Here is a 15,993-nt window from a genome sequence, read left to right as displayed (position 1 = left end):
TTATCTCTTTGATTTTCTCTCCACAGTTGTCTTTTTATTCTTGCATCGTGTCTTATCTTGTCTGCAACAATAGTATGATCTGTTCTACACTTATTTGTCCTTCAGTGAGAAAGCGTGAGAGTTTTCTCAGATCTCAATATAATCTTTAAAATTATTACAACCTAGTTTTGAAGATAAAACAAGCCTGATGTCCTTTTGTTGCCATAACACTTGAAAAATGTCATCAATCATGTCACAAGGTAATTTACTGATGGTTTTCGTATTGATTTCTGTAATTATTGTATCTTTTGTAGATTGTACTGGCAGGCTTTTTACCGTCTGTGATGCAATTCTACCCTACAGTTTTACATTTAAATTAGGTACTGTAAAGAAATTAAAACGTGAAAAGTCTCTTTTCTGAAAAGAGGAATCCTGCTCGGTGTTTGATGTCTACCTGATGTCGACTGCCTGATTTTAATCTCCTCACCACAACATTTGCTCCAACCTTGACACTATCTGCCTCTGTGTAACTAAACCTCCAGGCTCTCCAGGCGAAGTTGTGTGTGCAGTCCATCATTCACTGTCACTTCGACATGATATCATCCCTCTTCCTCACTGCTGCTTCCTCTTCCTCTCCCTCTTCCTCTCTCTCTCTCTCTCTCTCTCTCTCTCTCTCTCTCTCTCCCCCTGTTCTCTTTTCTATCTAGTCTCTATCTCATTCTCATCTCGCTCCCTCTCACTTTCTCGCTCATGCCCTGAGGTCAGAGTGTGCTGTAGACTATTGATATCGTTACTAAAAATATAGGATTCCTCCACCAGCCAGCTAAAAATAGACTAAGGGACATGGACCACAGGAGACAAGGGAGGAGGGGGATGAAGAGACAAAGAAAGTGATAGGTAGAGAAAGGTTCCTATCTGTTAACTGTTATTCATGTGATTTCATAATATGATGTGTTAAATCAAAGTTTTTAACAAGATCATAAATGAACTATACGGCTACCACAGGAAAGCTGATCTGCTGCATTTGTTTTACTGATATTTAATACTTAATGCTGTTAATTAGTTATTGGTTTGCTTTGTTGGTACACTTAAGTACAGCATAGCCATTACATGAAGTAAGCCTTTGTTCACAATCTAAGTAAAAAAAAAAAAAAGGGACTGTAAGAAAACAAGCAAGAAATGGTTTCAATAACTTAATCAAACTTCATGTATTTAGCCCCTTTCCTCAGGTAAGTGCACTTTTGTGTTTGATACATAACTGGCTCTGTGATAAGAAGTAAAAATGATTTGAAATGTAATAATAAAGCCAATAAAAATCATTAAATATTTGTAAAGAGCTACACTCCAACTACGCTGTCTAACTTACATTATGCAACACAATACAAATACATTACTGAATAGCATTAAAAAAACAAAACACATCTTAAAATAGACAATAAGTTAAGGAATAGTTGTTTAACATGACCCCTCCCTCCCTCCCTCTGTCTCTCCCTCGCTCTCACTTTCTCTCTCCCTCCCTCCCTCTCTCTCTCTCTCTCTCTCTCTCTCTCTCTCGCGCGCTCACTATCTCTCCCTTTCTCTCTCCAACACTTCTCTCCCCCCTGCTCCCGCTATGTCTCTTTTGTAGCCAAAGTAGCTCGCTGAACCAATCCACCGCAGTGCCTGGGACAGATTGACTGAAAGAGAGAGTGAGGGATTTAGAGGATGGGTAAGGGGGCTTAAGGGAAAACACACAGAAGAGAGAGAGAGGGAGAGTGTCCAAAGCCAACCAAGCCTCCCTGGTGTGAGGTTTCTTGGCTACTGACGTGTGCGCACGACTCTCGTGGCAGGGTAAGTATTTTCCCCCTTCTTTAAATTAACTACAGTTGTGTGTTTCTTTGGGCGATGACGCCTTTTTAAAACCTGACTCAGTCATGTCAAATGTGTGTTGGTGTGTGTGTGATGACAGCTGTGAAAAGCGCAGCATTCATAACGTGTCCTCATGTCGTGTTAGCGTAAAGACAACCGCTCATCTTTCATTTAACATATCGGAGCTAAATGTTACCTGCATGCCGAGCTATTCATGTTTTCTCCCCATTTCATCCACATTTTGTCTGCGAGTTGCTCACATGTTCGCTGATCTGTGTTTATCATCTCCAAACTCCGCGTGTGAGTGTGTGTGACAGCAGGGGGGAGGAGGGAGGGGGGGTTAGACAATCCTATGCGCACATCACTGCCTCAGTCAGCCCTGTACCAGGATACAGAACCCCTATTATTATTATTACATGCATGTAGTTTAACAGAAAAAACGTTGTCTATAACTATTCGCTCGGCTCCGTGAAAATGGTGCGAGTTTCACCAGAGTATGGCTGCGCAGCTGAAATGCTCCGAGAAATCATGAGCAACCCACCCATTGAGTCACGATATCTTCAGTTAGTCGTTATGAAGTCATTTATTTTTCCCTGAGTGATTCCGTCCTCCTCCCGGGCTGATTTCTGAGACGCTGCACAGTCAAGGTTGGTTAGTTTGAAACAGGTGTAGGCGCATCCCCTTCGTGCGCGTCCATGTTGGGTACGCCTTCCATTTTTTGGACCAAGGTCTTTCCCATGTGTTAACCTAAATCTACATGTACTCGTGCTGTTTCTGCCTCAAAGACTCCAAACATAGTTTCATCCTCCTCTCTCTGCTGATCTCTTTTCTTCAGCACATTTCCATTTCCTCTCCTCTTGGCATCTCTCCCTCTTTCTCTTCCTTTCCTGTGAGGCTGAGAGGTGATGTCAGTCTGTAGATTGTGACAGATTAGAGAGAATTAAACCGTTTGTCCCCCTTGTGGCTCCTATCTAACAAATTCAATTGGCTCATTACTTTCTGGGCGATGGAGCGAAGGGCCTGTCTCCCAGCGCTAAAATAGGATAGTTATCACAAATCTAGCAGGCATTTGTTCTGCTCAATCTCAATGGCCATTTCTCTCAAAACTGCAACAGCTCTTTAGACACTTTTTGAGGGCTGATATGGACACAGTGCCTGGCGGGTGAAGAGGTGAATCTGTCCCAATCATTTGTGTCCAACTCCATTAAGAACCAGCATGATGTATTTCTATATGTCTATCTATATCTGTGTTCTGTTTGACGGTGCAGTCCTTCTCAGAGAGATGAGGCTGCTGTCCGTGCTGCTGAATGAGTCTGGAAGAGCCACTCAGGCTCATCCACTCAATTCTGCTGGGTTGCAACGCCAATTGATTCTCACTCATTCCTAACCCACTTTGGCACATCCTCCAAAGGCTGGAAGGTGTGATTGTTCACCCCCACGTCTCATTTTTACATCTCCCCTTTTCTTTGCCTTTAGTCATTTCACATGTCATTCGAGTGAGTTGTTTTTGAATTACCTTGAAATCTCTCAATCACACTGGCTCAAACTCTTGTCCGCCTAAAGTGTCGACAGCCACGGTGGCTACTTCGGGGCCTGCCGCGCGATTTACAATCTCTGATCAAAGAAAAGGGAAACTAAAAGAGAGATAGTGTAAAACAAATCTTCAGTTGTGTCTTAGATGGTTGCATAATGTCACTTGTAATTGTTGTACTCTTGATCGCTCTGCTCTTCCATCTTCAATCCAACCTGTTTGTGCGACTGGATTGCGGTTGGTCATACCCCCCCCCACCCTTACATCTCTCCATCACATTAGTAACCCACCCTGTGCATCATGTTCTCCTTTTAGCTTTGACATGCCCAAACTTGTCATTTCTCAGAGGATTTCTGTGATGCGTACCCTTTACCACCAGCCAGCTCTGTTCTTACACATACGCCGCGCTCACAAAAGAAGCTCTATTCATCCCCGGTGCTGCACAGAAGCCGAGGCAACTTCTATAGTGGTCACGTCTCACACAATGGCCTTTCCAGATAAGAAGGAGCCAAGCTTAATCTTTAAGAGTTTATTCCCCAGCAGAATGGCTGTATCTATTATAACTCTGCTTTTCAAAAACTCAAAGGTTTGTCATACAAAGAAAGACCAGAAGAAGAATAAAGTAGTTCTCATGTTTAAGTCATTAGTTTGGCTTTCATTTTCTTTCGTCAAAGCGCTCTTAAGTGTCTGATAGAACGGTCAGACTAGGAATTCATTCCCCGGCTTAAACATGATATATTTTACCATATATTGATATTCAAATGGCTCACTCCACAAGACATACAAGGTACCGTAGATAAGTTCAGTGCCCTGAGAGTTCATGTCACGTACTGGATGTAATAACGCATAGGTGATGGTTTACAGAGAATGATTCAAGAAACTACAAAAAGGAATCTGGTCAGCTGCAGCATTGTAAACATTTTATTGATAACAGTCAAGCAAGCAGTGCACAAGTATGCAAAGCAGCATCCATTACATCAGAGGAAATCATCTCAAAGACACACCCCTTTGCAAACCGTGAAGCAGCAGTGTTACATCAGCAGAAGAATATGCCTGATTTCACTCCTGTCAGATATGAACAAGAGGGGAAAGCTTGAGTAGTTACAAACTGAACAGGAAGAGAAGGGAAAACATTTCCTGTTACAACGAATGTCAATTATCTTGTGACAGTAAGGGTCAGACTTTGGTGTATAAGCTCCATTCTGCCTCTTGTCCGCCAGCACAGTCTCTGTAATGATGTTGGGAAAGTTTTCTTGGTACACATTAGGGCCGATGTTCTGAAGGCTGAGATGGCTGTCAGAGTGTGTTTTGTTGCAGAGCAGGTGCATTACTTCATGCCAATAATTGGCCTCTTCCAGCCAGTTATTGCTGTGTCACATTTCATTTAAAATCACTTAAGTATCCTTTTATGGTCTGCCCAGCGCCTGAAACACAACGTGAAGTGCATGCAGCCACTGGGAGATTGTACCATCCTAGCATCCGAATACAACTTATTTTCAGCTGCAGTGATTACTTGACAGAAGGATAAGTCGTTCGGCAGAAAAATGTAAACAATTTTGATAATCACTTAACCCTAAAAAGTATATTGTTCATGTTGAAAAATCATTTCTTCAGCAACTTAAATAAGGACATTCACTCATTCGCTGTGTTTTACATCATATGAAAGTGATTATCTCCAGGAATGGACAGTCAAACGATACATTTAAAGACTTCACCTTGGACTTTGAGAAATCAGAATAAAATAAAAATGCAAAAACCACGTCAGTGAAGCTTAACATGAAGATATCCTCTCAGTGTGAAGCATAATGTGCTGAACAAAACGACTGTGATTACAGTAAACACCGACACCGCTCTGTGTTTTCTACGTGCATTTGTTCTTGTCAAGCTGATGATACTGAACAGTGGTCCAAATTAAGCAGAGGCTATAGCGGCTAAACAATCACGCACACGTTCAGGGAAACTCACAAATGCATAGAGACAGCATGCTCACAGGATCTGCAGTGGAGTCTTTTCCAGTCAACCAGAAGTAAATCACAGAAAGACCATGTGTGAGTCACACAGGACCTCTCCTCCCTGCTCTGATCTATGTGTGTGTGTGTGTGTGCTTTTCCACTATTTATCTCTTCATTTTTCTTGCCTAAGTTCAGTGGTTCATCGCCCAGTCATCATCTGTTGCATTGGCTCCTCTCTGACCTTTAACAGGATTGGTTGCCAACGTATTTGTCACTAACTCATCCTCAGCCATAACAAGGCGAGACAGGACGATAGCCACTAGCTCTTTGCATGTGTGCGCGTCACATGTCCGTTTCCCCCGTTCCCGATGACCTCCCTACACGACCCCTTCCAAATGTACCTACATGTGTGTCTCTGCATTTATGACATGTAATTCTTCATCTGGTCTAACCTCTCCCCCTCCCCCCTCCTGGTTCTGGCCTCCAGATGAGTTCATGTAGCAGCCGTGCGTTGACCATCCTGTCCACGGTGTTCGGGGCCTGCGGGCTGCTGCTGGTGGGGGTGGCCGTGTCCACAGACTACTGGCTGATCATGGTGGAGGGCATCATCCTGCAGCAGAATCAGAGCATGGAGGTGAAGATGGCGCTGCATTCAGGCCTCTGGAGAGTTTGCTTCGTGGCTGGTAGGAAGATACACCAACATCTTTAAACATTCACATTCAGAAATGAAAAGATGACTGTACAGTGCTGCTATATGTGTGTGCATATACAAACACACAGTAACTGAGAGAAGACAGGAAAGGGGCTTCTGCGCCTGCATGTCACAAAACATAATGGTTACCTAGGTCATGGTTTTGCCTCCTCATGCATCACTCACTTTGGTCCTTAAGGGAAACCCCAACATTGAATTGTTTGTACGTTTTTTTTGTCTCAGGAGCAGAAAACGGGAGATGTGTCGCATCGGAGTACTTCACTGAACCTGATATTGAGATCACCACTGAAAACACTGCAAATATCCTCAGTGAGTAAAACACACAACAGCGACTTTACACACTATCTGATTTTACTTGGACTCTGAGGAACTGTGACATTTTGAAATGAATCATGATACATTTTAGACAATAATGAACAGTTTCATAAATGAAAGTATTTGCTATAGTTGCAGCCCTTAGTAATAGCACTGGTTCATCTGCAGTGATCAGATTAACTACATTAACGCGGTTAAGAAAAGCCGATCATCCTCATGAATGAAGATTTTTAAGGAACTTTAAATCTTTAAATATAAAATATCAATTATTTTCTTTGATTCAGGAAACAAGAGTTTTGGTTTATTAAAGTTCTCCGTCAATAGTGCTGTAATTAATATTCAATGTAGATAAGATACTAACTGAAAAGCTATAACTTAGTTTTGTTTCTCCCGTGTTGCTTTGTTCTGTGGTTACGTCCTGGCAACGTTTTATATCATAACTCTCCCATAGTTAAAAAGCAATTTCATGCTTCACCAAAGAAAGGAATACTCTTTCCGATCCTTTTTGAGTGATAAAAGTTACGGCATCTCCACATATGAATTTATATTCTAGCTTTAACCACCTCTGATTAACTAATACTTATTATCTTATCTCCAGAAACACTATCCCTCACCTCTCCCAGCAGTTTGAGGACACATGACATCAGCTCTGTGTAACTCTGTGCCCTCTCCCCCCCACAGAGATGGTGCGGACCGCCACACCCTTCCCCATGGTGTCGCTGCTCTTCGTCTTCACGGCCTTCGTCATCAGTAACATCGGACACATCCGGCCTCAGCGCACTATCCTGGCCTTTGTGTCCGGCATCTTCTTCATCCTCTCAGGTGGGACTCATTACTCATGTCCAGCTGTCGTCACACCTTCGCTCTGTGATTGATTACAGCAGCCTGGTGTGTCCTATGTCACACGTGCAGACACTCCATCACAGCTCTGTTTTTAGTGTATGATGCAGGTGTGTAGGCCGTCATAGAAAAGGGTGACGAGATTTCAATTAGTTTTGAGGACTGCAGGGTGAACGTTTCCTTCTTTTCTGTCTTTGCATGACTTTGGACTTAAACAGGTTGTTGGGCTTGATTTTCAGTCTGAGTGTAGTGAACCTTCTTGAACAGCAGGTGGCTGTAATGCTCCCATTTCTTGTCCTCTTTGTAAAGACTGTCAGGACCCAAATTGGAGCTCATGTTTTCTGAAGGCTGTTCCACTTCACATGTTTGAGGAGGAAGCTGCAGAGCATCAAACAGACGGGGGTCCCGCGACAGCTCCTGACTGCTGTGGCGGGTGCCTGCTGATAAAGGGTGTTGCAGAATAATAGGTGTTATATAACGTGGGTTATGTAATGTTTATAGACTGTACTGGAAGTGTCGCAGTGTTTCACTTTATGAGGTATTTTAATAATCGGGTGTTAATAAGGGGCAAGTGTATCAAATTGCTTTTCAGCGGTAAGATATTCTGCTGCACTAAGCCTCTCTCTATAAGCAAAGCCTTCCTCCTGCCTTTCCTACTCCCCCCTCCTCCCCCCTTCTCTTGCTCACCAAGCCTCTCAGTTTTTCTCTCTCATTCACTCCTCTTCCTCATTTCCTACTCTCTCTATCATTCACAGTATATTCTAGAATGTTGTGTGTGGTTTTTGAACTACTGAGTATTGTGAGCCTGGTTTTTGTTGGCATCATGAACACAGTGGTTTGGTAAATAGTGTACTTTATGTTGGTCCTAGTCTGGATAATATTACAGAATTTAGAGCAAAGAAACCCTATTTCTTCCCTTTTCTGTCACACACACACACACACACACACACACACACACACACACACACACACACACACACACACACACACACACACACACACACACACACACACACACACACACACAGCCTCTCACCTCACTCTTCTGCTCTCACTGTGCACATGAATGCGTGTTTCCTTCAATTCTCAGGAGTTACTTATTTAGATTAAGATGTACTTCAACTGCAGGATTGACAGCAGCATGGTTTCTGCATTTTCTCGACAACACAGCCTCTTAAAGTAGCATTTATGTCCTTCGCAATGACTAGTTTATTGCGAAGGACATAAATGCTTGACAGCCCGGTGAAACATTTGAATTTTGCAGCGAAAGCTAAAAATACTCGTATATGCTGTTTACAGAATGCAGCTTTCTTTGAATATTGATTCTTCGATGTTGGCCATATGTTGTATCTCATGCATTTAACATTTCTGAGGCAAAGTGGAGAGTGTTCTTGGAGGATGAGGTTTTAATGTTGCATGTGATGCTTCGGGTGAAAAGGGTCATTGAAAGCCCAGTTTTGCATATGATGTTTTTTTACAGTTAGTTTACAGTGCTACATGAAGTCCTTTTTTCTCTCCTTTTAATGTTTTTTCTAAAAAATATAAATGTACAGTAAACAGGTAGTTATGTCCTTAGGTAGTTAAAATATGTCATTACAATATGTCAGGTAAATTAAAGGTACTTTTCTCTTGGCATATGTTTAGTAAATTTATCTGAATTAGGTTGTGGTGGATCACTATTTTTTTTTTATAATTGTCTTTTTACCCCAAAAGGAACTGGCTGGGATTATAATACTTACATTAATGTATTTGTGGTTTGCCGACAATTTTTTGTTAAAATAGTTTACCTGCCTATCGCCAAATGTTTTTTTATATCTAGGCTACCAAGTTTACTTTTATTGCCACATTTGAGGTTGTATTTAAAGCACTAAAGGCACATAGTAAAGGTTCAGTAAAGATTCTGGTTACATATTGATGATTTCAAGAGGGACTTGAAGCACGGGACAGTTTATTAACAATTAACCATACACAATGTCTTTCTCTAAAAACTCTGAAAGTTCTTAAACTTAAACACACACCAAACCACTTCCTACACTCGTAGGAAAAATGTGCCAAACATAATATGGAGGATGCAGACCTCCCAATGTTAAACATAATAATTCTTCCATCTCGTCTGTGATCAGAATCTTCTGCAAAATGTAATGTGTTTTCTTGGCTTATGCTACACCCTTTCACCAAGTTCCATGAAAAGCAGGCCAGTGGTGTTTCTTGAATCCTATCAAGTTAACAAACAGACAAACCAAACTGAACCAAAACATAACCTCCCTGGCAGAGGTAATTATGTTTCCCTCAGAACACATTTTGGCTAAACAAATCAGCAGTGTTGAAATGTAATTTTGCATGAGACAGGGTTGCTGCAGGGGAGGAAGAAAGCCAAGACAATTATACAGATTCTTTCCCCATACACATACACAGACACTAAGAAACAACAACAGGAGTAAGAAGACATGAGAGTGCAGTCAAAAGGTCAAACGTGTTGTATAAACGCTTATCGTTTTGACCATTATTGAGCTTCACGTTGTTTTGCATCTTTCGAGTGTTTTCATCTCTGCAAGTCATTAATCTTTATGCTCCTTATCTGTCATCATGAAACATACACACTCTCTCTGCCAGTCATTCCACATCTCATCGCTCTCTCTTTCTCTTAAACACTGGTGCAGCTGTCTGAATGGCCATATAATGACCTCCTCGCTGGCTACTATCTGACTCCCTGTCGTTGTTAATGTGCAATGTGTGTGTGTGTGTGTAGGCCTCAGTCTGGTGGTGGGTCTGGTGCTCTACATCTCCAGTATTAATGACGAGGTGATGAACCGGCCCAGGGAGCCCGAGCAGTTCTTCAACTACCACTACGGCTGGTCCTTCGCCTTCGCTGCCTCTTCATTCCTACTCAAAGAGGTGGGTTTGTGTGTGTTAGTCCCATAGATATTGGAACAAGAGTGAGAGTGCATGTCTGTTTGCATACATATGTTACACCCAGATAATGTATTCTCATTTCCATGGTTAAGTATTGCACGCTGAGTGTGCAAGAAGCTAAGACGATTAGTATTCTGTGGATATGGTGAGGTATCATGGGGGGGGGGGGCGGTGAGTGTGCGTGTGTGTGTGTGTGTGCATGCGTGCATCGATGTGTAGTGAGGTTTTCGTGTGATCTTTTGCTCATCTTTCCACATCCCCTCCCCCCCTGCTCCCTCCTGCCTCTTTCCCATCATCAGCAGCACTGCTCTTAATGTGGTGCAGTGGACACTAACCTCCTCCCCTCCTCCCCATCTGTCTCCTCCTTTTGCATTTCCTTCCCTTCATATCTGTTTTACATGAGCTTAAAAGAACTTCAAGCTTAGCCTCATCTTTCTAAATTAAAAGCACATACGTTCACCTCTTCTCCCACCTCTATCAGTCACTTAAATCTCCCCAGCCGTCACTTGTTACTGCTTCTTTGAAAATGTATTTGTCTTTGAACTCAATTTATTTACGCAGCTTTAACTCCCTCTCTCGCTGTCCCATCTTATCCCCCCCCCCTCACCTGTTCCTGCTTCATTCACTATCTCAGGGGGCCGGGGTGATGTCAGTCTATCTGTTTATGAAGCGCTACGCCGAGGAGGAGATGTACCGCCCCCACCCTGCACTCTACCGCCCCCGCCTGTCCGAGAGCAGTGACTACAGCGGCCAGTTCCTACACCCAGAATCCTCCTGGCCTCCGCCGAAGCGAGGCCGCAGCACCTCGAACGCCTCCAGCGACATCTCCATCCAGCTCAACCAGGCCCCCCCACCACCGCCCAAAAGTGGCCACCACGGGCAGGGCAGCCCCCCCTCTGGGTCTTCATCTGCAGGGAGCTACCAGATGCCCCCACAGTCTGCCGTCTACTCCACACACACCCTCACCAGGTTGCACGGCTCACACCCCCAAGGCCAGGCTCTCCCCATGGCCATGCCTCCATCGCCTGTACCCCCCCCCTCACTATCACACACACATGCACATGAGCGCCTCCCCCTGTTAGGAAACGGGAGCATTAGGGAGGGAAGGAGAGACACTGACTCCTCATAATCACTGATTCTGTACATTTAGATGTGGATGAGAGTAAATACTGAGCTTGGAGCACAGACCATTTAAGATGAAGCGGACGGAGAGGTGATAAAACGTGATAAAATGTAGCTTTGGAACAAATAAACCAAGGAAAAAGGAGGTGATGGAGATTGTAAGGAAGGATTTAACAGGATTGTGGAGATGTGACAGACACTGTGATGGACAGAGAAAAATATAAACAGGGGATGAGTGGAAAAGGAAAAATAGTAATTCAATTTTTCATAACAGAAAGAGGGAAAAAAGTGTTTCTTAGAAAGACTTTAGAGGTTAGGTTGAGTGACAGAGGAGGTATAGGGGAGGGAGAGAGAGGCAGGGAGAGCGAGGGGCTGCGGTATAATGTGAAGATACCGCAGTGCTGCAGGAAATTTGTATGCACTTGGAAATGTACAATGCAAAACACTGATCACACAGACTGAGTGCACATAGTTTTATACATGCATAAATCAAAAGAAAACATGGACTACGAACCTTTTACCAAAAGGTAAATGTGGTAAAATATATTTGTGTCTTCTCTGAATTTCTTACATCATCAATCCAGTTTCATAACTCACAATGTCAAAATAGTATTATTAATATAGTTAATTAAAAACATTAGTTTAACAATAGATTACTTCTGAAGTGAGAACACTGTATGTGAATGTTGTTAATATTTGTAAAAGAAAAAAATAATACAGACAGAAGTGGAAGATGTTCTGAAATATCACAAGGAGAAATCTACTCGATGTTTTACATATTTGTTTAAGATTCAAATTTCTAAACTTCTTGTATATAAAATCGCACATGAGGACTATTAATATAGCTGTTGTAAATTATGAATGAAGCTTTGGCACAAGTCACATCAAGAAAATGTCTGACTCATTCTGCTTTGGATGAAGACTGCAACAGGCCATGGTGAGAAGGAGGAACCAGCGACCCTGGTGGTCTGATGCCCTCTACTGGTCACTGTTCTCCACTGACCTTGGATCAGCTTTGGGGGCAAAGGTCACGACTTCTACGGGCACTCTTCCTTCCTCAGTGACCTCCACTGTGTGTTTGTTGTTGGTGCAGCACAAATGAGTTGGACTGAAGCTGGTGAATGTTAGAAGAAACAAGACATGCCATTTTGAACTGCACATGGATCAAGAGTTATGCTTTAAAAACTGGTTAGAAGTATTTTTAAAAGCTTTAACGCTGTTGATATATCTAGATAACTCACATGATGAAAGTATTAATTGCATTTGCACTCACTGCTCAAAGGACAATTACACTGTTTGTGAAACGCAGGTCCTTTTTACATAGACAAAGTAGAGACCCCTGCTTTATTCCAATGTTTTCATTGGCTATGTGAGCCAAAGGTTCTTTCTAGAGTATCTGAAAAAATATGTTTTAATGTAACTATATACTGACCTCTGTTTATTTTAAGGATCACCTGATAAGAATTCTTTCTTTAGGTCAATCTGATTATCTTCTCGATTTCATGTTTTATCTAGGAAATGTAAGAAAATATTGAAAAATGTCATCGTTATGGCCCACTACTTAATATAATGTATTTAAGCTGCTTGTTTAATTCGACCAACAGTACAAAGATCATATCATATTTGAGAAGCGGAAAGCAGAAAAGACAATATTAGCTTACAGGTGGGAACATTTATTATTCAGGTGTTTCAGATGATCAGACATGGGTCAGAGTAGCACTTCCTTTAACATTGTGGGGGCTTTGTGGGACGTCTAAGCCTACTTTGCTGTGCACTTTAACCATATGATGCTTTATGTTTCTTAGTATAATATTTTCAGATGCTTTAAAACCGAGTTTCTCTTAAATACTGTATAGTATCTCAAAGATGCATATTAGATAGCTAAGCAGGACCTGTGTATCAAAAACAGTTTTAATATAGACTAGTTTATTTCGTTTATTGTTTTTAAGGCACATCATGGATATGTCGATAATATATATCTCTGTAATGAGAATTAAACCACCGTGTCATTGTTTAGCGGCTGGTTTTCATTATCACTGTGATGCTAAAGAGAGAGGGAAACACACTGATGTCCTACAGAATGTGTGAGATGAAAGTCTTACAAACATACGGGGGAGAATATAAAGTGAGATCGAGGAGATATCGTCACATTTTCGCCTTTTTGCGGACGTTTTGTTGATCAAGCATGTGGTTCTTCAACACCGCCCTTCTTTTTGTTTATGTAGTCGCACAAATTCATATTGAGATGAAGTCCAGTGAAGCTGCAGCCTTCTGTTGTTGCCTCTGCTGTTACAGTAGTGCTTAAGTTCCCTGCTCAAGTTTTTTAACCAATAGGCATTGAAGTATTCTTGTTAAAATCCACCTTTCTAACCTTTGGACTGCTGACCCCGTTTTTACCTTTGTATCAACAGACAGCTGCTCCGATTCTCCCTCTACACCCATAATTTATATTTTGAAACCATTTGATTATCATTTGCATAATTTGCAAACTGCAGCAGTTATTTCCTTTTCATCTCTGTACTGTACCTCTTTGTCTTTCCCTCTCTACTACCCCAATCTTGTTTTTCCTCTTTATGATTACATAAAAGGATGTAGCTGTGCTTGATCTGCAGAAAGCCTGGACTTCTTTCATATAACCATCTTTGTAAAGAAAAAAAATATGGGTAAAACAAATGCTTTTCAATGCTTTAATGGAACTGATGCTGTATAATCTTGAGTTACATAAGTCAATAGCAGTTGTGATTAAGATCACTTTTCTTGAAAGTGTTGACATCTGTCACTCACTTTCCTCTTAACATGAATAAAACTTTCAACATGGGTTCATTTCACCCTGTTACACCTCTCTGGCTTCCTGTTTCTAAAATGATAAGTTATACTTTTGCGTTATTTCAATATACTTTTGATTGAACTTTTAAGTTTTTCTTTGAAATGGTTTGCATAATAAGGATAATACTAAAAAAGAAGTCCTAATTTTGACTGAAATTGTGAGCCCAGCTTGCACTTATAATAATATGATACATAAAGAGTGTTTTTTTTTCTGGCTGGTCTTTGTGATAGAGGGAACAATTGTAAGTGAGTGCACACTGCACTGCGGTGAACCACTGGGTGTTAACCAGGCTCCCTCCTCAGTGTCGGCAAGCCACCACAGCCTGAGGCCAACAATTGATCAGAGAGTTGAATGTGTGTATGTTGTGCGTGATTGATGATCTATGTGGTTTTGTATGCATGATGCCAAACAGTTCATCCTGTTTTTGTTACTTACATATCCTACTTAATAATTAAAACAAATGCCTGATTTGTCAAGGTCAAAAAGGGAGTAAAGTGAGGGAACAAGCCATGCACACTGGGAGAAGAAAATAAATTGAGACTAAATACAATTTGAAAAACATCATTCCTATCTGAATTATAATGCAGAATAAAATGGAATTTGAAAGCAAGATGCCAAAAATGCAGAAAGTACATAATACTGTGTAAGTGTGTTTCAATACAAGCACGGGAAAGAGAGTACGAGTGATGGGAAGTTACATTAGGAAGTCAAACATCGAACATCCACATGTCAATAAAACTAAAAAGCATGAGCACTCTGCTGTGTGTTTGTGTGCAGTGTGTGTGTGTGTGTGTGTGTGTGAAGATGTAAATGTGTGTGTGTGTGTGTGTGTGTGTGTGGTGTGTGTGTGTGTGTGTGTGTGTGTGTGTGTGTGTTTGTGTGCGCGCGCGCGTGTGTTTGCTTCATATGTTTGTCTGTGTATGCTTGTGTTTGACTCCATGCGTGTGGCATTGTGGGTTGAGTGGATCTCTCTTTTCACCATCACCATTACTGCATGAAAGACCTGTCACTCTGTATTAGCTCTCTCCAGCTCTCCCCTCTGTGTGTGTGTGTGTGTGTGTGTGTGTGTGTGTGCGTGCGTGCGTACGTGTGTGTGTGTGTGTGTGTGTGTGTGTGTGTGTGAGTGAGTGTGAGAGAGAGAGGGAGAGAGAAAGGGGTGAACCGGGCAGCAAAGCCATTTTAAAGCTATTGAAGGTCATTGTCTGCTCAGTTTTGAGCATCCTAACTGCTGAGTGCGACCAGCAGCTCCAGCTTCTGCCTCCATAGACAAGAGCATTACATAATGTTTTCTTTATTACAAACAGCGACATCATATGTCACTAAAGAATAAATAAAAAAGGCAATAATGTCCATTACTACATGGCTCCTGCTAAACTTCAGTCCATATTGACACATAAATAGTGACCTGTAGATATTTGACTCCATGATGAACACATCTCTCTCTCTCTCTCTCTCTCTCTCTCTCTCTCTCTCTCTCTCTCTCTCTCTCTCTGCAGGGCTTCGCTCGTGCTGCATTTCCCAGAACTACCAGCGCGACCCCCATCATCATCATCACCACCATCATCATCATCATTACCACAGAGAAAAAAGTATTCCACTGGCTCTCCATCGGGTCGCTCTCTAGTAAAAAATAAATACAAACATATATGTCACATCTATAACGCATAATAACCTGGTCATGGCTAATTACTACTTACAAACAGCCCTGCGCGCGCGGCACACGCTCCAATAAGCACATCCAGACCAATTCCCTCAATATGAGAGAGAAGAGTGAAAGGGAGGGGGGATGGGGGGGGGGTGAACCTTTGCCATGATGTTGTAGCGAAACATACTGTAGTAGATTTCATCTCGTGTCGATTCTGACATTACCCGGCATCATTTCCATCATTGAGGAGTTTTGGAGGGATGCGACAAGTTGCTTGCGTCGCGCTCAGAGTGGGAGAAATACATAGAG

At 42.0% G+C, this 15,993-nt stretch overlaps 1 protein-coding gene across 1 annotated transcript; it reads left to right on the top strand.

Annotated features, from left to right (window-relative positions):
* Positions 1 to 1,574: 1,574 nt before the first annotated feature.
* Positions 1,575 to 14,034, top strand: cacng7b (calcium channel, voltage-dependent, gamma subunit 7b). Its single transcript, XM_034127293.1, is given in 7 exon segments — positions 1,575 to 1,809; positions 5,798 to 5,993; positions 6,245 to 6,331; positions 7,019 to 7,159; positions 9,927 to 10,072; positions 10,725 to 11,120; positions 11,122 to 14,034. Coding segments are annotated over 6 exon segments (1,017 nt in total). The 5' UTR covers positions 1,575 to 1,809; the 3' UTR covers positions 11,173 to 14,034.
* Positions 14,035 to 15,993: the final 1,959 nt, after the last annotated feature.

The sequence above is a fragment of the Trematomus bernacchii genome, unplaced genomic scaffold, assembly GCF_902827165.1.
Source record: "Trematomus bernacchii unplaced genomic scaffold, fTreBer1.1, whole genome shotgun sequence".
Taxonomy (NCBI): domain Eukaryota; kingdom Metazoa; phylum Chordata; class Actinopteri; order Perciformes; family Nototheniidae; genus Trematomus; species Trematomus bernacchii.
This window is presented reverse-complemented; position numbering and strand designations above follow the sequence as displayed.